The following is a 21,696-nucleotide window of genomic DNA, read 5'->3' as shown; positions in this document are numbered from 1 at the left end:
AATTTAGTGTAAACCAGTTTGTTTTGGCAAGATGCAATGTAATGTAATTCATCTAAAAAGCCAGTATCATAAATCAATGCAGGAGGCTCAAAGTCCTCTCATGTGTACGATTACTAAAACATGTACAGAAAAGAACATGCTGTTGTATACACGCAGGCTCTCTTCAGCAACAACTAAATTGCAGAACTGCGGTTTGAAGGAAAAGCTTGCACTGCCTGCCAGCAAGATCCAAGCAGCAAGGATACACAAATTGGTCATTAACTTACTTTTCTCATATTAATAAAAAAATAAAAAGGGCGGCATGCTTCTGGAAATTACAATTGTGTTTTAAAAAGGATATAACATTTTAATATAATGCTTTATAGGACCAGTTTAGACAAAACAGGCTTGTTGAAATCTAATATATAAACTAATATCCAATTTAAGCGTGAGCAAAACTATTGTCTTTCCCTCCATATGGGTGAGCCACAGCCCATGTGATAAAATAGCAATTATTGTACCACAATAAAAAATAAATAAAAAAAAACCATACATTTTCTGTACACACTGGTTACCAGCATACATAAAAATCCATATTATCCATTTAATATAATATCACAAGGGCACATATTATGCTTGCTGATCAGTGGTGTGCTCTCATATGTAAGGAGCTATAGTGCCTTTACTGATGCGTGATCGCTATTAAAATTAAGGTTTGATTAACATAAATTTTTCCACCAATGTTTATTTTTTAGCTCAGTCCTCTCAACACTAACCAGTTCATGTTTCCAGGTCACCTGTGGATCTATAAAATGTGACAGATGGTAATACACCTGTGCACCTGCTGTGTGACCTGTAAAATGTGAACTGTGAGGGGTCCTAAGGGCCGAGGTTGAGAAACACTGATTTACAATATTGTTCAAACAAGCAGAGTGATACCACACTGCCACCTCCAGATATTTCTCAGAATTACATGACTTGCTAAGAAATAAATACACGTTACTATTCTTGCTAATTAGAAACCACTTGAAAGTAAATGAGAACAAGGCAATTACATTTTCTTTAGATCGGTTTACTTAAAAAAATATTTCCGTAATGTGTAATTATTTCATAATGATATTTAAATTTAAAAAAGCATCTGGAATAAAAACCAACACAATCTGAATATTAAATTCTCCAGTTTTAGAGATCTGTTACCTGTTATACCAGTATCTGAGATACTTTCATTCATACTGATCTAGCATCCATATTAAGTAGCAATAAAGGTTGGTTTTTACAGTGCCAGACAGCTAAATATTGATACATTACCTGGTAGTGGTATGGGCATGCCAGGAAGGGGAACGCGAAATGGGGGTACCATAACTGGAGGGAAGGCCTGAATTGCTGCTGTGGGTTGTGGTAACGCATGAGGAATGCTGGGCGGTAATGTCTGGCACAGCGGCTGAGGCAGAGTTTGCACTGAAGAAACTGTGGGTAGAGAGGTTGCAACACTGATCGTGGCTGTTGTGGTCACAGAAACAGAATTACTTTGGGATTGCTCAGGAGCAGATGAGCCTGTTTGGAAGAAAAAGGATTTGGTGAAACAATGGAATATTTTTATAATGTGCAAATGCTGCCCATTAGAAAGCAGTCAAAAAGGCATTTTTTTAAATGCTATGGTGTCACAGTAGTAAAAAATCTATTCTAATTTAAGTTTATATTTTTATTTAACAGTGGTAAAGCTTTACATATCTAGTAAAGATATTTCACAGAAGTTTATTTGTATACTGTCATAACAAAGTCTAGTAAGTGACTAGCATAAATGCACTAACAACCATCAGAACCAACAGGTGGCAAATTTATTTTCAAATGCTTTAGATTTTTAAGCAACGTACAGAGGGGAACTTATGTACATATATTGGAGCCCAAAAGGTTGTGCTGCCCATAGCAATCAGCTGACTTTAATGTTCTTAGTGTACTAGAAAAAAAAACATTTTCTGTTGCTATGAACAATATTATTACTATCCTTTATTTATATAGCGCCACAAGGGTTCCGCAGTGCCTTACAATGTACATAAATGAGCACACAAACCACCATATCCTCTGCCTAAACTTCCAGGTGCTTTGGTACTGATGGTGGACTATGTTTACGGTTTACAGTAGTGACATACGCACAATTTCCCTACAATTACTATTTTACCATCTTATGTATCTAGCGTTCCGCGCACCTCTGTGAGCTCACTTGGTCATTTTTACCAACTACTTCATGTTAATGTTTGCATCATGATCTGCTGAAAGCACTGAGTAACTTGATATGCCAGCTCTTTATAAATTAAAAAGATAATCTGTAGAACAGTGTTCAGAAACAATATATCATCTTGGGAAAACAACTTTTAACTCAAAATAAAACCATTTGTAAAATGTAACAAAAAAAATGTTCTATTTTGAATTCATGTAAATAAAGCATTCTTTTGTTTTTCAGAAACATTAGTATTATTAGTATTGAACATGAGTTCAACCAACTAATTTATCTTGAAAATAGCTTAATGAAACAAGACGGGAATGCCATTCCAGAATATAGTCCATGGCACGCACTGGCCTGCAAGACACTGATTACAGAGAGAAGAGGAGACTGAGACAACAGTACTTACTAGGCACCACCTGTAAAATGGAGTTTGATGTGGTAGTATTAGTTGAACACGGTTGACTAGTTGAAGATGCCGACGTAGACACCATTAGTGAGGGGCTGCTCGTTGTTGGAGAGGCACCAGTCACAGCCTGTGTATGAGCAGCCTGGTTCTGCACTTGAGCTTGTCCCTGAACTTGGGCTGCCTGAGCTTGCACCTGAACTGCTTGAGCCTGGGCTTGGGCCTGAGCCTGGGCCTGGGCTTGGGCCTGAGCCTGAGCTTGCGCTGCCATCATTGGAGTCAGTTCTGATTGCTGAATAACCTTCACTCCATCGGGCTTACTCCACGCAGATTCACGGGTGCGGGCATTATAAAAATAAGCCTAAGGAAACAGGGAGGATTAAAAAATACATTATATAAAACACACATACAAATACAGAACAAGATGTTCATAAGCAAACAACAATACAGGTCTTGTGGTAATAATGACATAGGATTATGGGCACTCAGGGCCTGACTGGAAGCAAAGTAAAAAACGTAGCTCTGTATCTTAGCAAAAATATGCTGCATTACAGGTGGGGAAGATTTAAACAAGTGCAGTCATTTAGATTTGGGAGGGGTGTGTACAAACTCAGATATAACTGCAGTATAAAATAAGCTGCCCAGCATTTGTAGGCTGCATGCAAAAGCAGCCAGTATTTACCCTGCTCACAAACATATAAATGTACTTACACCCCTTGCATTGGAACATGGTTTGTCTAAGTGCAGTTACTTGCTTTACTCCCAACTCAGAATCGGGCCCTCAATGTTAAAGCAGTTTCTCTGATTCCATCTGGGGGACACTTGTCTTGTGGTTTAGTGGGCATCTTGAAGTGGGCACATCTTCAAACTGAAATTGTTTGTAAAGTAAACTCTTCCCCTCTACATCCAACAGGGTCTCAGTCAAACTTAACCAATCCCATTATTACAAACCAGGGATGGGGAACGTCCAGCCAGCGGGCCGTATACGACCCGCAAGATAATTTTATCAGGCCCAGCCAGCTGTGGCACTCTCCCATCATTGTTTTCTGCAGGGTAGTGCTCAGCCCTGAGCACTTGGCTCAGACGCTGCCCCGCTGTGCTCGGCGACGTCAGAGGTCACGAGGCGACATGCAACCCCATGACACCAGTCCTCCTTCAGCCCGCCTGCAGACATCTTAAGCGGAGGAGGATGGAGAGGTGGAGTGCAGAGAAGCAGTGTGGTCGTGGGACTCTGAGTCTGCCAGCTCTCAGGCTGTCTTCATTTAAAAAAAGTACAGTGCTTCTGAATCTCTGAGGGACGGAAGTAGGAGGGAGGGAGCCCTGCTGATCCCTTCACAGGGAGCCCTGCTGCTGCACCCCCTCAAGCAGTGACTGAGTGAGACAGTGGGTGTCTGTGCCTGCTATTTTGGAGGAGAGGAGACTAAACTGGAGTCATGTAATTGGGTGAGTTAATTTTCCTGTGGGGCTGGGCTGAACCATGGATGAGGTCAGGGGATGACTATGTAAATTTTATTTCATAATTCATATTAAGTCTGCTTTAGTAATGCTATACAATACAGATAGCAAATTTTTAAGTTGATAATTTTGTATGGCACGCAAATGATTTCATAAATATCCAACTGTCCCTTGGCAGAAAAAAAGGTTCCCCACCCTTGTTATAAACCAACATTCAAAAAGACAAACAATCAAGCAAGAATTAAAAAAAAATGGTGGGAACACATCACCAGACGAATTTTGATAAAATGGTGAGTACAAGAACATAGGTACGGAAAATGCTTCAGTTGATAAAGGCTAGATCATATGTTAATACGACGGAATGGGGTAATGAAAAATGTGTGTGAAACATAACCGGCTAAGCCAGGCCTTTTTTTATGATTTTTAGTGATTTTTTTTATTGTAACATTTCGGCAATTTGTATGTGCGATGATATATTTGGCCATGGACTACAGGGGTATTGCAAGCTGAGCTCCTATAGATGCAAATGATAATGCACTGTTACTCCACCTCACCGTCTCCCAGCCTCCCACCAATCAGCGGCTGCCGGCAGCTCTCGTGGAAAGCAGAGAATCGAGGCGTTGCTTTTGAGGGGCAAACACAGAGCTGATTGAGTTGCAAGCCTGGAATTGACGTGTTGGAGAACGTAGGTGAGGGAAGAGTGCCCCCTACGGCAGCAGCCTCACATGTTGTGCCACACGCGTGCCCTCCCCTCATTATGTAATAGCTATGTAACACAGCCAGGTGGCCAATCAGGAGCCGAACTGTGCAGAACGTACCCAGCGTCCACACTTGGCTAGGGCGCTGGGTCTATATGAGAGCAGCAGCCCCTATACCAACTTCCCCGGGTCACTGTGCCGGCTATGTGTTCTGGTAGTTTTCTTGACATTTTCAGGTTAGCTATACCAAAGCATTTATTATGAATATTGCCAACATTTTTTTATCCAGTCTTATTCTAAATTCAGTAATTTATGGCTGATTAATATCTTAATTAGTCTTTGAGATATTCAATGTGATTTTTTTTTTTTTTGCAAAGGATTTCAAATAGCGGTCAAAGGGACTAAGCAAGAAATCTATATCTCTCTATCCAAGAGAGTTTCCGCACTCACATCCACATCACAGGCAACTTGTTGGGGTGCTTCCCCTGGAGCAGAGGTCTGGTCCAGACTGATATAGAACAACAGAAGTATGAGAGACAGCATATAACCAAAGAACAGCATGCTGTTCTTTGGACATATGCCGTCTTTCATACGTCTGTTGTTGGTCTTGATAAAGGTCATGCTTGAAGCACCAGAGCAGAGAGCGACACCCGAGGCAGGAAAGAGAAACTGCACGGGTTGTGACAGGTGCAGGGTGAAAGAATGAACTCCTATGGCATATACAATAATCATGGATAAAAAAATGCATACAGATGCTCCTCACTTAACGACCTGTTTAGTGACTGTTCGGACTTGCGACTCGCGCTTGGACCAGTTAACTGTGGCTTGCATGGATACGAAAAAAAAAAAAAAAGACAGACTCTGCTGCGAGAGGGGGGCCGTTGCTGGGAAGCGGGACACACAGGAGACCTTGCCTCCCATGAGGCAAAGGACGTACGGGGGATGCCGCACGTTCTCAGAGGAGATGGGGCACACACAGGTGCGTGTCACCCTCTGGCCAGGTCCCGCCCAATATACATCCTCGCTTAACTACCAATCCGTTTAACGACGTATGTCGTAGGAACGGAACTCTGTCGTTAAGTGAGGAATGTCTGTAGTGGTAGAAGTGATAATATAGTTGGTCTAAGAACATAAGGATAACTATTTGTTATAAATAAACAGTTATCCTTATGTGTTTGTTATAAATTGCATTTCACAACATTGAGCCATTCTTTTTTGTAAGTAAAGAAGAAAAAATCTCTATTTTGGGAACCAGACATAATTTTCATTGGTATTTTGTATATCTGGTTCCAAAACATAGGAGGAGACTTTTCTTTCTTCTTTACTTACAAAAAAGAATGGCTCAATATTGTGAAATACATTTTATAAAAAAAACACAAGGATAACGATTTGTTATAAATAGTTATCCCTATGTTTTTAGACCAACTATTTTATCACTTCTACCATTATACACTTTGTTATCCATGCTTATAGTATACGCCTTAGGAGAATAGTGTTCATTCTAGCACCCTGCACCTATCACAAACCATGTTCCTCTTTCCTGCCTGGGGTGAATTATGGCTATTCAGCAGTGATAAATGATGTCCTGCTATATCGTTCTTTTACGTTGACAAATGGTTCTCTCTATTGTAATATTCCTTTATTTTAACATATTACAAATGTGTCACAGTGTAGAAGAAACAGCAGTGAAAGAAGAAACAGAGTCCTGCTTGTAAAAGCTTATAGTATTGTAGATGTATACATATGTGGCTTTGTAACAACTAGCCTACTATCACCAGCCATTAATGGTCATCTCAGCCTGAGGAGCAACACGAGTCAACTACATGCGAATACATGAATGGTATAAATGATGTGTCAACACCAACAGAACAATCCCTTACTTGCTAACAATACAATATATTCAAAACTGGATATTAGTTTATTACATTACTCTACATACAATGTGGTAGAATTACTAACCTTGCCATCTGGAGTCTTATTCTCTACCCAGATTTCCTCATTTAGTGGCAATGTCGGTGCCTGTGTAGGAGCAGGGCTTTGGCTGGGATTTGATGTTGTTGCAGGTGAAGACACTGGTGGCATCCCTGGTGGAAACAGCATTCCAGGAGGTGGCATGCTTCCAATATGTGGGGGCATGAAAGGAGGTCGCTGTGTATTGATCAAGGGTCACAAATTCAAAGATGCAAAATTAAATCTTACAACAGATTAAAATTTATATTAGTCATTACATTCCAAAATAATTCTCTCCAATGCTACACTACTTATCTGTAACAGTTACATACAATTACTTAGCTGGCTCCGTAACTTGGGAGAACAAACTGTAAGGCTATATAGAGATTCTGGTCTGTGCTTTCATGCGGCAAGGTGAAGTATAAAGCTCACTGGATGAGGAGTCAAAGCATAACATACACAAGCAACATTGTTCCGATGACAAACTCTCTTGTTCACACTATAACAAGTTTTAAACATCAATATATTCTATTTCACTACACTGTACTTTGGCATAGGTTACTATTGTAAGAAACAGTTTCCACATAGGTAACAATATTCTATGTGACTGCTCTATTACTCCTCTAACGTAAATGCAGTTTGAGCTGATTAATGTACTGCAGACAAGGCATGTTCAGTACAAATGTTAAGGGGGACTAATGCTGAGTACCCACCTAAATGATCTATTGTTCATTCAAGCGAAGAAGGAAATATGGATGGTGCATCAGTGGGTGTGTACACTCAATATGTAGTTCACAAATATATCTGATCAGCCCTGAAGCATCATATGTCGTTCAATGATGATATATCTTCCATACATACATACAGTCAGGTGCATATATATTGGGACATTGACAGAATTTTCATATTTTGGCCTCTATTCACCACCACAATGGTTTTGAAATGAAACAAACAAGATATGCTTTAACTGCAGACTTTCAGATTTAATTTGAGGGTAATTACATCCAAATCAGGTGAACGGTGTAAGAACTACAACGGTTTCTATATGTGCCTCCCACTTTTTAAGGGGCCAAAAGTAATGGGACTATCAACTCAAAAGCTATTTCATGGACAGGTGTGGGCTATTCCCTCGTTATTTCATTATCAATTAAGCAGGTAAAAGGTCTGGAGTTGATTCTAGGTGTGACATTTGCAATCAGTTGCTGTCGACTCTCAATATGAGATCCAAAGAGCTGTCACTATCAGTGAAGCAAGCCATCATTAAGCTGAAAAATCAAAACAAACCCAACAGAGAGATAGCAAAAACATTAGGTGTGGCCAAATCAACTGTTTGGAACATTCTTAAAAAGAAAGAACGCACTGGAGAGCTCAACACCACCAAAAGACCCGGAAGACCACGGAAAACAACTGTGGTGGATGACAGAAGAATTATTTCCCTGGTGAAGAAAAACCCCTTCACAACAGTTGGCCAAATCAAGAACACTCTCCAGGAGGTAGGTGTATATGTGTCAAAGTCAACAATCAAGAGAAGACTTCACAAGAGTGAATATAGAGGGTTCACCACAAGATGTAAACCATTGGTGAGCCTCAAAAACAGGAAGACCAGATTAGAGTTTGCCAAACATCATCTAAAAAAGCCATTACTGTTCTGGAACAACATCCTATGGACAGATGAGACAAATATCAACTTGTACCAGAGTGATGGGAAGAGAAGAGTATGGAGAAGGAAAGGAACTGCTCATGATCCAAAACATACCACCTCATCAGTGAAGCATGGTGGTGGTGGTGTCATGGCATGGGCATGAATGGCTGCCAATGGAACTGGTTCCCTTGTATTTATTGATGATGTGACTGCTGACAAAAGCAGCAGAATGAATTCTGAAGTGTTTCGGGCAATATTATATGCTCATATTCAGTCAAATGCTTCAGAACTCATTGGACGGCGCTTCACAGTGCAGATGGACAACGACCCAAAGCATACTGCAAAAGCAACCAAAGAGTTTTTTTAAGGCTAAAAAGTGGAATGTTATGCAATGGCCAAGTCAATCCCCTGACCTGAATCCGATTGAGCATGCATTTCACTTGATGAAGACAAAACTGAAGGGAAAATGCCCCAAGAACAAGCAGGAACTGAAGACATTTGCAGTAGAGGCCTGGCAGAGCATCACCAGGGATGAAACCCAGCGTCTGGTGATGTCTATGCGTTCCACACTTCAGGCTGTACTTGCCTGCAAAGGATTTGCAACAAAGTATTAAAAGTGAAAGTTAGATTTAGGATTGTTTAGTTTGTCCCATTACTTTAGGCCCCTTAAAAAGTGGGAGGCACATATAGAAACCGTTGTAATTCCTACACCGTTCACCTGATTTGGATGTAATTACCCTCAAATTAAATCTGAAAGTCTGCAGTTAAAATACATCTTGTTTGTTTCATTTCAAAGCCATTGTGGTGGTAAATATTGGCGCTGGTTCAATGCTCTCTCACAAGATGCAACAGTAAATTGATGAATAAATTCCATCTATCGAATGTGTATATGAAAAAGACACACACACACACATATATATATATATTAAATTGGAAAAATCGCAGTGAAATTCACAACATTCCAGAAAGTCTATTGATGGTTGGCGGTTTAAATCTGTGAAAGGAGGAAGTTTGAAAGAAACCATGATTCAGCTGTTATAAAGATATACTTAAAATAAGTGTAACCACAGAAGGGTGTAGAGACGTGGAGAAGAGGGATCTATCCAATTTGGTGAATGATATTTAACCTCCCCATTCCCTGAGATGTGCTGTGAATTTCACTGGTGTTTTACCAAATTAATTCTATAAACTACACTACATTTGTTATACAATAATTTTTGTCTTCTTTTCATATACTGTATGAATTTGATGAATAGAATCGATTCATCGATTTACTGTTGCATCATGTGAAAAGAGTGAACCAAAGCCAATGATATATTTCATTATTTTATCTATATACAGTATTTTACAAGGTGGATGTAACTTGTTTCATGATTCTATAGGCTGCATAGATTGTTTTGTGCAGGTTAGGAATTATTGTCAATATAAAATATATGCCAAATTGACATGCAGTTTGTAGACAATGAAAAAGGCTCTGAGTAGATTACCACTACAGTGTTCTCCCCATACTGTTTGTTGCAGGCGGAACGCCTGGCAAGAAACAGTTACCACCCGGCACTTCCCCACCGGGCCCAATGCCACGTCCCCTGCTTTGCACTCCCCCTCGCCCCAATGCGCCGAGTCCCGTCGCCCATTCACCCTCAACGTGTCCTTGTGGCCACGGACACCGGATGCGATGCCAACGTCACATGTTCATATCGGAGGTTCAGTGTCTGACGGCAATAAGGACACATTAGTGAGGGTTCCAGGCAACGGGTCGCCGCTCATTGGGGCGGGAGGCAGTGCCGGGCAGGGGACACGGCATTGGGGTGGGGGGGAGAGTGCCAGGCAGAGGACGCGGCACTGGGGCAGGAGGAGAGTGCCCGGTGGCCCATCACAGTGTAGGGGCGGTGTCAGTCTGGAGTGCTGAGATCCCTCCCCCTGTATAAAAGAACGGGTGCGCTGTTCTGGCGGGAGCAGACACCTGAACACAAAGAGTAGTTCTGCCTCCACTCTCTCTGTGTAGGAGCTGGAAAAAGAAAATATGTGGGGACTGTATTTGGGAGCCTGCAAGTGGGGACAGTATCTGTGGAGCTGTATAAAAATAAATTCTGTGGTGCCAACACTACATAACATGATGCTGATTTCACCAGATCCTACAGACTTTGATTATGAAGCTGCAGACGACTGGGCCTCTAAGAAGATGAGAATATATAAAATGTTATTTCAAGTTTAAATCATTATATGGTCAGAGTTGAACAAACTTCATTATTGCGAAGGCCCCCACCCGGCTACTTATTGATGCCACCCAGCTGAAAAGAATTTCTGGGGAGAACACTATACTATAGGAGATTTACTAAAAGGTGCCTACACACTTGGCGATTTTTTACACGATTTGCCCGATTACGACGAATCGTGATGACAAATCGTGTAAAATATGCCCAAATCATGTGTGTACCCGCAGGTCGCACATCGCATCTTCAGATCTGCCGTGCTGTAGGGCAGATTTGCCAATCTAGTCACGATGCATTGGAATAGTTAGGAGGCATGATAGATTGTATGTCACATTGGACAGTTTTTAACACCAAATCGTGCCCACGACTGCCGGGGAGCTGCTGGGGAGGGTTCAAGGGGAAATCCGACACAATGTCGGATCGTGAGCACATCGCCAAGTGTGTAGGCACCTTAACACTATAAACAAAGAATAGGAAAAAAAACTAGTTATGAACATGCTATATTTACCTGAAGATGCGGAGGACCCATTGGAGGAGGAATGCCACTTGGTGGTGGTATTGGTGGCATATTTGGGTCAAAAGGAGGTCGTCCAAATGGAGGGCGTGGTGGCGGCGGCGGTCCTCGCATCATTCCAAAAGGCGGTGGTGGACGTAAAAGAGGAGGAGGACCTCTCAATACAGCAGTGGGAGGAGGTGTAGGACCACGAAATCGCAGGGCTTGCTGCTGCTGTTGTGCCATCCTGAAATAAGATTAACAGTTATGCAGGGAGGTTTTTATTCTTGAAAATACTATGTCCAAAAATGAGAGATGATAAAATGATCTTTAATATACATATTTTTGAGATCTAACAGTTTAGTAGGAAAATGGTACAAATGTTGCATTTTCCATTAATTTGAACAATTAATTTGCTATGTCACGCATAGATTAAATTAGAACAGGATTTAAGTATTGTCCTCCCTATTGTTACTTCATGTAGCCTTCATTCTCCACTATATACAGAACGTTGGTGACACCAAATATTTCTTTGGTGGCTGGGTGGAATAGAGTAGTAGGAGAACAATTAGATTGGGCAGATATCATGGATCTTAAGGCCTGATTCAGTCCCGATCACAAGGCTGTGTTCGCACGCAGCTGTCCGCATCCAAAGTATGCAAATCCCGCGATCGCTAGCAAGACATTAGCACGTCCACTATGTTTTGCCGTGCGATCATGGTATGAAATTATACGCCCACTTTCCTTAGTAACATACGTCATCTCCAGGAAGTGTATTAAACAATCGGTAACATCGGACCCATACACACCACTTGTGGTTGACCATACCCTTCCGCAAGCACTGCGAGTGCTGCTGTGTTTACTTCGACACAGCGGTTAAACACTGCCCGATGTGGACGATATGTCGTCTGAGCCGCCGTATCAGAAGACATATCGTCTAGTGCAGTGTTGGCTAACCTTGACACTCCAGCTGTTGTGGAACTATATATCCCAGCATGCCCTGCCACAGTTTTAGCATGCCCTAATAGCAAAACTGTAGCAGTGCATGCTGGGTTATGTAGTTCCATAACAGCTGGGGTGTCAAGGTTAGCCAACACTGGTCTAGTGTGTACCCAGCTTTAGAAGCTGCTCGGTTGCTATGGCAAACTTCTCCACTTCATCACTCACCAAGATTTGATAAACCTATATTGCTGTGGTTACTTGGTGATGGCTTATTAAAAATTATTAAATCTAAATACAGTATGTGGCAGGGGTATTCAACATGCGGCCCATCAGCTGCTGTGGAACTACACATCCCAGCATGCCCTGTCAGTGTTTGCATGCCCTTATGGTAAAACTGTGGCATGGAATGCTGGGATGTGTAGTTCCATAGCAGCTGGAGGGTCGCACGTTTAATACCCCTGGTATATGGGATGCAATGCTATTAAGTTACTTACTCATTCTAGCATTTTTAATGCTATTTCAATGCATTTAACAATAAAAGCAATTTCAGCACACCTACTTGCATTCATGAGCATTGCATCAACAATGCCATTTTCCAAACGTTTGCTGCTTAATTTAAGTCAAACATATTAGGGTCAATGGCATAACTCCAGAAAGTCAGTAACAATGTTACTTTAAAACCGAATGTCAAATGCAGATTTACAGGTATTTGACATTATGGTTACTGGCCTAATAATTGTGTTCACTTCTTATAGTGAAATATGTTTATAAGACATCAGAGTAAGTGATTTTTCCCCTAAATTGAGACACACATTCTGCTGTTAGGTGGTAAAACTAACACAAATTATTATTATTATTTATTGCTTGCCACATATTTTAAAATCATTGCAACACATAGACATAGTATATTTGTTTAATTCATAATGAACACTGAAATATTCTAATTTCTAAATAAAAATGTACATTTAGTTTAATTATCTATCAAAGGAAAACATTAGGCAACCGCAATGAAACATTGTTATCCCTGGTATGGTTTCCTGTTCTCTTGGACAATTTGGAGGTAACAAAAAGGGCATGTGCATGTTCATTGAAACTAAACAAATTACAACACCATTTTGAAAACTAGCTCTCCTCAATGTAAAAACTGCTCTGGATAATCAGAAAGCTATTGAAAAGTGACTACATACAGGTTGAGGCTCCCATATCCAAAATGCTTGGGACCAGGGGTATTTTGGATTTCAGAATATTCCGTATTTTGGAATATTTGCATATCATAATGCGATATATTAGGAATGGGAAATAAATCTAAACACAGAATGCATTTATATTTTGTATACACCTTATAGTCACACAGCCTGCAGGTAATTTTATACAATGTTTTCAATAATTTTGTGGCTCAAACAAAGTTTGTGTACATACATGAAATTTATGTTTCATATACACCTTATACACAAAGCCTGCAGGTAATTTTCTACAATATTTTAATAATCGCGTGCCTTAAACAAAGTTTGCGTACATTGAACCATCAAAAGCAAAGATTTCATTATCTCAGTCATGTTTACAAAATTCCGTATTTCGGAATATCCCGTATTTTGGAATATTTGGATATGAGAGACTCAAACTGTACTGCAATATTTTAAAAGTCTATTCATTCCCAGTCAGACATTAATGGTGACTGAGGGGGGTCAATATTATACCTATTTGGTGCGAGTTGCCGTTGCAAAGGCGTGGAAATACCAGCAACGGCAACTCACTCCAGAATGGTGAATTTGTATACATAGGCCCAATGGGGCTCTGAACGAGTCCAGAGGTACTGTGTATGTACGGTATATAGCTACACTCACTTGCACTGCGAGCCAGCTTTAGGCTAAAAAGGATTAAATACTATGTCCGGGAAACACATTCTGGGCCTCACTTAGGGCTCGATCCAATTAGGCGCGACTAAGTGCGGCTGTATACCACACTTAAGGTACCACCAGACTCGCACATTTGTGTTTGTAGCCTGGAGCTATGGCAAAAATTTACAAGTACGTGGTGAGATTGGGCCACGGGGGCTTCTTGGCAAAAAAGTGTCCAGTTGAAAGAAGAATAGATGTACCAACAGATTAAATTTGGAAAGGGTGCTTGTCTCAGCGATCTAGTTTGAAAAATTCCACTGTAGTCATTGCTAGGCGGCTACATAACACAGTGGTTCCCGATAATAGGATATCTCCAACTATGGCATTCAACATAATTTGGTACAGCAATCAGCCAGAAACAACTCTGGGACTAAAATTGCTATTGCCTGGGATCACCAAATACGGTAAAATATATTTTACTAATATTTTAATTCTGCTCTGGACATTTGTTACTTTTGCCTTTTCTATTTATGAACTTTAGCTGGTCTACATTTTTTGGGAACATTAGTGCTGCACAACACCAGATTCTTTCTTTGCACAAAATCATGGCAAACATGGGGCCTGATTCAGACCCACTCGCGAGCGGCTGTCCGCTCGCAAGTGGGTCGATGGTCTGCACTGAGCATGCGCATGACGGAGGGAGCTCCGTCGTGTGCATGCGCCAGACGCGACGAGCGAAGGACTTTCCTTCGCTCGTTGTGTCTGATCAAAGGGGGCGTGCTGTCGATGTTGATTGACAGCACGCCCCTTTTGGTGGGCGTGCCAGGGGCGTTCCCAAGGGAACGCCTACCGTCAGAAGCCAGCCCACTGACATCACTAGTGATGTCAGTGGGAGTGATTTTGGCTCTGATAGAGCCAAAATCACTCCGGGCCTTGCGGTTGAAAACCTCAACCGCAGGCTCCGGCTCGCAGTGGCGATGGTCGCGATGGTCAAGACCATCGCGGCCATCAAACTGCATGCTCGTATAGGCTGTGGGTGGTGACCCACAGCTATACGAGCGTCCAGGAGGACGCTCCATAATTATGGAGGGCGGCCCTCATTCAGAGCGTGCGCTCTGCTCAGAGCGCACGGCTCTGAATGAGGGCCACTGTTTTTATGTTGCTATTAGTGATAGTTTGATACAATGTTTCTATATTGATATGAATAGAAACCTTATTGATAGATTGTTTTAGACTTAAATAAATATGCATATACTTGATTACATAAAAACTTTGTGCGCAATATGTTTAACAGATGTTATAAGTGATTATACCTGTGCATATCATTTTTATTTGATATTTTTAGGTATTAATAAAACCATTATTTACACATTTATACTGGAGAGATTTTCTAGCAGGATATATCAGCGCAGTTATATTCATTTTTTAAAGTGGTTTATGTGAGGGTGACGATACCTCTAACTGCAGCAGATATATACCTCTATTTAAGGTACAAGTCATGCACTTGGAGAATTTGATCTATTCATATTTCAGCAAAACTCTAAATTGCAGTGTGATAACGCACCTTTGTGTGCTGCTGCATTATTTTCATGCATGTAAAAACTAAATTTGCACCCATTGACTGACAACATGGCTGGCCCTGGTGTAATCTGCACCCTTCAGCTGGATTGGCTTTAGCTGTGAAGGCGATCTATATAAGGCCCTCTATGATATGATATCTAACCAGAGGTTCTCTCATTTGGGTCCCAAGTTGTCAGGTTGCACCACTTCAAACTGTGCCTGTAAAGGATTCCCACAGCATTATTAGCCAGTAATCAATAGAGAAGTTGTAGTATTAGCAATGATAGAAGCCTTTATTGTACATAAGACAAAACCACTTGTGTTACACAAATTGTGCTTTTCGCTCCCACTAACTAGGAAACACAGCATGGCTGCTCCCAATCAGCATTCATCACTTATCAATACCAATGTAAGCAATAGCTGCATTACACATGGGGCTCTGCACAGTGCTTATTGTTATTATTACGTGTAATTCTAATACAAAGCCATAAACCACAAATACTGCGGTGTGTGATCCTAACTTATCTCTATTTACTACACTAGGAAGTGGGGAGGGTATGTGACAACCGCTTATGTATATATGCCAGCAGTAAGACACAAAGCTGCTGGGTATAAGCACAGGGGGATCCCAATGGTGCATCATCATCATCTCCCTGACACGTCCTCCCTACATACATACAGTGCCGCCAATGACAGACATGTGCCCCGCTGGGGTCATTACACGCTGCACACCGTACCATCACCTGGCCTGTGCTGTAACCAGGGCCCGCCAGCCACACACACACCTGCCCGCCCTCACCCGTAGCCAGCGTCACACACCTGATCTCACTATTGTATCTCTCCACATCGGAGTCCCCGCGTTCCGCCATTACAGGAACAACCGACCGTCTCACACCTGCTCCACCCACACACAGACCACCTGACTGACATATCCCCGCTGCTATTGGCTGAAGGACACGTCAGTCGGACTGGCTTCCGGGCAGTGCGGTGACTATTTCCTGGAGAGGCGGGATCAGCAAGGCGAGTGGGGGGATCAGCAAGACGAGTGGGGGAAAGAGACACCAGCGACTCCTAGTGGCGCCCATAGGGCGCATGCGCGGTGCACATCGCTCTCGCTGGTACAGTTGCTGTTTACGTTAGTAGCGCACGTTGTTCCCGACTAGCTTCCCTGTGCAGGGCCGGATTAAGGTGTGGAGGCCTCTGGGCTGCAAACGTGTGGGGGCCCCTTTCAATAAAAGTATAAATATATATATATATATATATATATATATATATATACACACACACCTCTGCCTGATGTCCAGTGCCCCCCTGTCGTTGTGCCTCTTCTGAAATGGTTGATGCTAGATCCTATGTGGCTAAAGGACCTGTTTGACGTATCAACCACTTGACCGCTGCAGGAGGTTGGACCGCTCCTGTGTTACCATCCACTAGGGCATAGAGGGGGAATAAATATTTGTGGCGAGCCACCGTGCCCGAAGCGTAGCGAGCACGGGAGGGGAAACTTTTGGTCCCCCGTTCTCATACTTGCCCCTCCCCCTTTCAGCGCCTGTCACGTGGATGTGACGTCACAGGTCCCCTGCAACCCCCTATTCAAGTCATAACCCTTCTGAAATGCACCCAGTAGTTGTGCCCCTTCTCCAATGCCCCTGTAGTTGTGCCACTTCTCCAATGCCCCCCATAGTTTTGCCTCTTCTCCAATGCCTCCAGTAGTTGTGCCCCATCTTCAATGCCCCCTGTAGTTGTGCCCCTTGTCCAATGCCGCCAGTGGTTGTGCCTCTTCTCCAATGCCCTCAATGTTTGTGCCCCTTCTCCAATGCCCCCAGTTGTTGTGCCCCTTGTCCAATGCCGCCAGTGGTTGTGCCACTTCTCCAATGCCCTCAATGTTGTGCCCCTTCTCCAATGCCCCCTGTAGTTGTGCCCCTTCTCCAGTGCCCCCAGTGGTTGTACCCCTTCTCCAATGAAGAAACTTACCTGTCTTCACTCCACGCCGTCAGGGCTCCCGAGTCCCGCTGCTGCTGCCGCTGCCTGCTGGATCTAACTGGATCCAGTTAGAGGCGCACAGGCTCCTCCCATCGCGGGTGACGTCACAGCATCGCACACTGCATCACTGGGAACGCTGGCCTCTGAAGCGATCAGAGGCCAACATTCCCAGTTGCTTTAAGTAAGTTGGTCACCATCCACCTGTGGGAATTCCGCGAGCTTCCAGTAGATCGCGATCAACCTTTTCACCGGGGCTGATCTGGGAGATGTGGCCGTGGGTCAGGGACAGTGTGTGGGGGCCCTGGAACGACCGCCCTGCCTATAATCCAGCCCTGCCCCTGTGTGTGTAGCAGGCCGGAGTACAGTAAGCCGCCGCTTGTTACCTGTTGTGTTCCCCAGCAGCAGTAGCAGCTCAGTAGCTGCCGACTGACTGTTCCTGTGTACATGTCCTAACTGGGTACACTTACTGCAGAGGCCGGTGGTGACTGACATCACCACTGGGCGGGTACAAGTAAATGTCCGCCCAGTTGTAATGTCATGCACAACACTTTGGGCCGGCGATTAGTACGTGTGTACAGGGGCTGGCTGGCAACTTTTAGCCTGGGAGGCAAATGCATGCAGGCGGCCCTGGCAGAGGAGTAGCGTGTAGCCAACGTGCGTGCTATGGCGCCGCCCCCTCAAGTGTTTCAGGGAGGAGGCGGGTCCATATGAGATTAATGTAAGGTAAAAATAAAGATATGGGGCAGCCCCCTGTCGTAGTGCCCATATGCAGTGCCCCCGTGTGCCACAGGAGATAACACCCTTATGCAGGCCTCCAGTAGTGATCCCCCCCTATGCAGTGCCCCTTGTGCCCCCAGTAGTGGTCCCCCCTGTTTTGTGCCCCCAGTAGTAAGCCCCTTACATAGTGCCCCCAATAGTGGTACCCCTTATGCAGTGCCCCCAGTAGCAGTCCACCCCCCCATGCAGTGCCCCCAATAGTGGTAACCCTTATGCAATGTCCCTTAAATAGTGGCCCCAGTTGTAGTCTCCCCCCTATGCAGTACCCCCAGTATTGCCCTTTATATAGACCCCCCAGCAGTGGTCCCTCGCAGTGCCCCCAGTGGTAGCCCCCTCCCCCTATGTAGTGCCCCTAGTAGTAGTCCCCTCCCCCCTATGCAGTGCCCCTAGTAGTAGTCCCCTCCCCTTGTAGTGCCCCCAGTAGTAGTAGTAGTCCCCCCTTGTAGTTCCCCCAGTAGTAGTAGTCCCCCCTTGTAGTGCCCCCAGTAGTAGTAGTCCCCACCCCTTGTAGTTCCCCCAGTAGTAGTAGTCCCCCCTTGTAGTGCCCCCAGTAGTAGTAGTCCCCACCCCTTGTAGTGCCCCCAGTAGTAATCCACAGCCCCTGGTAGTGCCCCCAGTAGTAATCCCCCCCTGGTAGTGCCACCATAGAAAATCCCCCCCCCTGGTAGTGCCCCCATAGTAATCCCCCCCTGGTAGTGCCCCCATAGTAATCCCCCCCCTTGGTAGTGCCCCCAGTAGAGAGAGACTTAATAGAAAAAACACTTACCTGAAACTCCCGCTCCTGGTCCCGATGCTTCCACCGGCTCCTCTGGCCGCTTTGCATTATGGGAGAGACGTCGTCATGACGACGGCTCGCCCATTACCCACTGCGGGAGCCGGAAGATGGCTCCCGCAGTGGGAGCAGCGGCAGCCGATGAGAGTCTGACAGACTCTCAGCGGCTGCTGATTACAGCAAACACACAGCTGCCGGCTCCGGCGGCTGTGTGTTTGTGCTGTGTAGCGCTGACCGGACTCCGTCCGGTCAGCGCTACACACGTGGTGCAGTCACAGACTGCACCGGTCCGCGGCCCGCATGAAGCTGCGGCCCGGGGGGCACATGGTACCCTGCCCACCGGCCCAGCCCGCCACTGAGTGTGTATGCACTTACCAGTCATCAAATAGGATGGCAGATCGGCCGGATAGCCAATCCATTATTCTAGTGTGTACCCACCTTTAGCTTTTCTCTGCAAACTAACATCATGTCAGAATGGCATTAGCTGTACCCATCAATGAGGGCTGGAGAAATCCTGGTCAAATGTGCATGCACGTCACTTCTCCATTCATCTGCAGTGGAGCCACTACATAATAAATTGTGATAGCACATATTGTATACTGTAGCTGCAATATGCAGTGTTACATAATGATAGTTACTACTGGCCTATTGCTATCAATTGTCAATAGAGCCCTTAATCCTTTGTGTGTAAAATCAATATTTTAAAATAGAATTAAATCCAAAAATGAATATACACTGTTTTAGAAATCATAATTTACTGAAATCACTTACCTCTTGCCAAACTATTTTATGTTTGATTTTATTTTTCATACTTTAAATTTGTCAATGCCCCATTTTAGATTTGTCCCACTCCAAATGAGTCCTTGGTGGCTCTGCGTTGACAAAACATTTTTTGGACATGCCCAAACTATTGTGAACTAGGGGCCTGATTCAGAGTTGGGAATAGAGAGAGAGATAGCACTTAACTGTGTACATGGACAAACCATGTTGCAATGCAAGGGGTGTAAATACATAAATGTAGGGTAAATACTGGCTGCTTTTACATGTAGCCCACAAATACTGCACAGTTTTATTATTACTCTACAATTTAGATGTCAGTTTGGACACCTCCCTCCCAAATCTAAATCTCTCTGCACATTTTAAATCTGCCCCACCTGCAGTGCAGCATGGGATCACCAAGATGATCATTTGAGAGAGATATCTCTATTCCCAACTCTGAATCAGGCTCTAGGTAACCATAGTCCTGACCAGTCACCTCTTGCCTTATCTGTTACCATACACCAGTGATTGGTAACCTGATACATTTCAGACAGCATAGACAGGCCTCACATAACCTGCATAACCTCACATGCAAAAGGGCCTCACATAACCTTATCTCAGTAATAGGTTGAAACAATTTAGTCACATGAAGATACGTAGCAGGTATTTTAATGAAAGACGAAAAAGTGTTACAAGTTGTAGTAAACAAATGTGACAATTCTGTGTGACTTCTTGTTGACAAGATTTTCCACAAGCTTCTGAGAGTTCAGCTAGGTACACCCCTAAACAATTGTCGGACCGTTCTTTCGATTACCGACCCTTTCATGAGATAACTTAAGAGTGCGTACGCACCTTCAATCATGTTTTCTCGAAAAGAAAACTTGTAGCATCTGAAGATCAGGTTTTATGTGCAGTTTAAAATTCAGATTTGATGGTACAATATCGTACAAAATGCAAAGTGTGTATGCACTTTCCACCTTTCTGTCTGGTGTTTCTGCCGATGCCCCTCCAGCAGCGCAGCCAGAAATCTGAGTGTGTACAGTGTCACAATGTTTTCATCCAATATTTTAGAAAGATGAGTTTTTTGGATCGCAAGTTAGATTATGCAGGTGTATACGTATGAATCAGCACTTTGATCGGGACTTCCGAACGTAAGTGAAATCAAAAGTAAAATCGCATTGAAATTATACTTGTAAAAGTGTGTACCTAGCTTAAAGTGGTAGCCTGGATCTGCTAAAACAAAGTTCAGCAGAGAGATTTTTATGGTCAACCTGTTATGTTTGTTTTTTTAATCAGGGCCGGATTAAGGGGGGAGCGACAGGGGCGGTCGTCCCGTGTCCACACACAGGGTCGATGTGACCCTGCCGAGAACAGGTGCCAGCAGCACCTGTTCCCGGGAGGAGGCTCTGCAGCCGCGGCTATTCTACTGCATGAATGCAGCAGCACAGTCAGTGCTGCTGCATCAGCTTTCTAAGGGGCAGAGGGGGCCATCGGCTTCATAGTAGCGCATGACCCCCGGGCCCCGACACACTTATTCCCTCCCCCCTTATACTGCCTGCATTGGGGGTGGAGCCAATATGCAAGCCCTGCCCCCATATTCCCGTGAATCACAGCAAACGTCACTGGGGTGGGGCCTAATGATCAAGGAGGTGCCCGGGTCCATCAAGTGTAAGTATGTATGTGTACTGCTTTAGTGTGTGTATATATTAATGTGTTATTGTGTATATGTGTTAGTGAGTATACTGTCCATGTATGTGTCAATGTGTGTATATGTGTTAGTGTGGGTATGCTGTTTATGTGAGTGTTTGCCCCTGTCTTCATGTGGTCTGGGGGAAGGGGCCCTCCGTGTGGGGCTTTCGGAGGGGGGGATAGGCTCGGCTATGCTCTGTGTAGCTTGAAGGGGTCCCCCGCAATTTAGTTGCCCTGGGGCACCCACAAACCTTAATCCGGTCCTGTTTTTAATAGTCCTCATGATATAAAATGTCTGTTCACGTGTAAGTGGAACCAA

General features: G+C 43.8%; 1 protein-coding gene across 3 annotated transcripts in view; it reads right to left on the bottom strand.

Annotated features, from left to right (window-relative positions):
- TCERG1 (transcription elongation regulator 1) overlaps nucleotides 1–16,322 on the bottom strand; it is a 58,407-nt gene extending 42,085 nt beyond the window's left edge. For all 3 annotated transcript variants that reach the window (XM_088443987.1, XM_088443989.1, XM_088443988.1), the window contains exons 1-5: nucleotides 16,217–16,322; nucleotides 11,073–11,304; nucleotides 6,719–6,907; nucleotides 2,610–2,967; nucleotides 1,288–1,533 (exon numbers count right to left, since the gene is read on the bottom strand). In XM_088443987.1, coding sequence (XP_088300113.1) covers nucleotides 1,288–1,533; nucleotides 2,610–2,967; nucleotides 6,719–6,907; nucleotides 11,073–11,304; nucleotides 16,217–16,266 — 1,075 coding nt within the window. In that variant the 5' untranslated portion in view covers nucleotides 16,267–16,322. The remainder of the gene's footprint in view (nucleotides 1–1,287; nucleotides 1,534–2,609; nucleotides 2,968–6,718; nucleotides 6,908–11,072; nucleotides 11,305–16,216) is intronic.
- Nucleotides 16,323–21,696: the final 5,374 nt, after the last annotated feature.

The sequence above is a fragment of the Taudactylus pleione genome, unplaced genomic scaffold (genome assembly GCF_031769625.1).
Source record: "Taudactylus pleione unplaced genomic scaffold, aTauple2 ptg000342l, whole genome shotgun sequence".
Taxonomy (NCBI): domain Eukaryota; kingdom Metazoa; phylum Chordata; class Amphibia; order Anura; family Myobatrachidae; genus Taudactylus; species Taudactylus pleione.
This window is presented reverse-complemented; position numbering and strand designations above follow the sequence as displayed.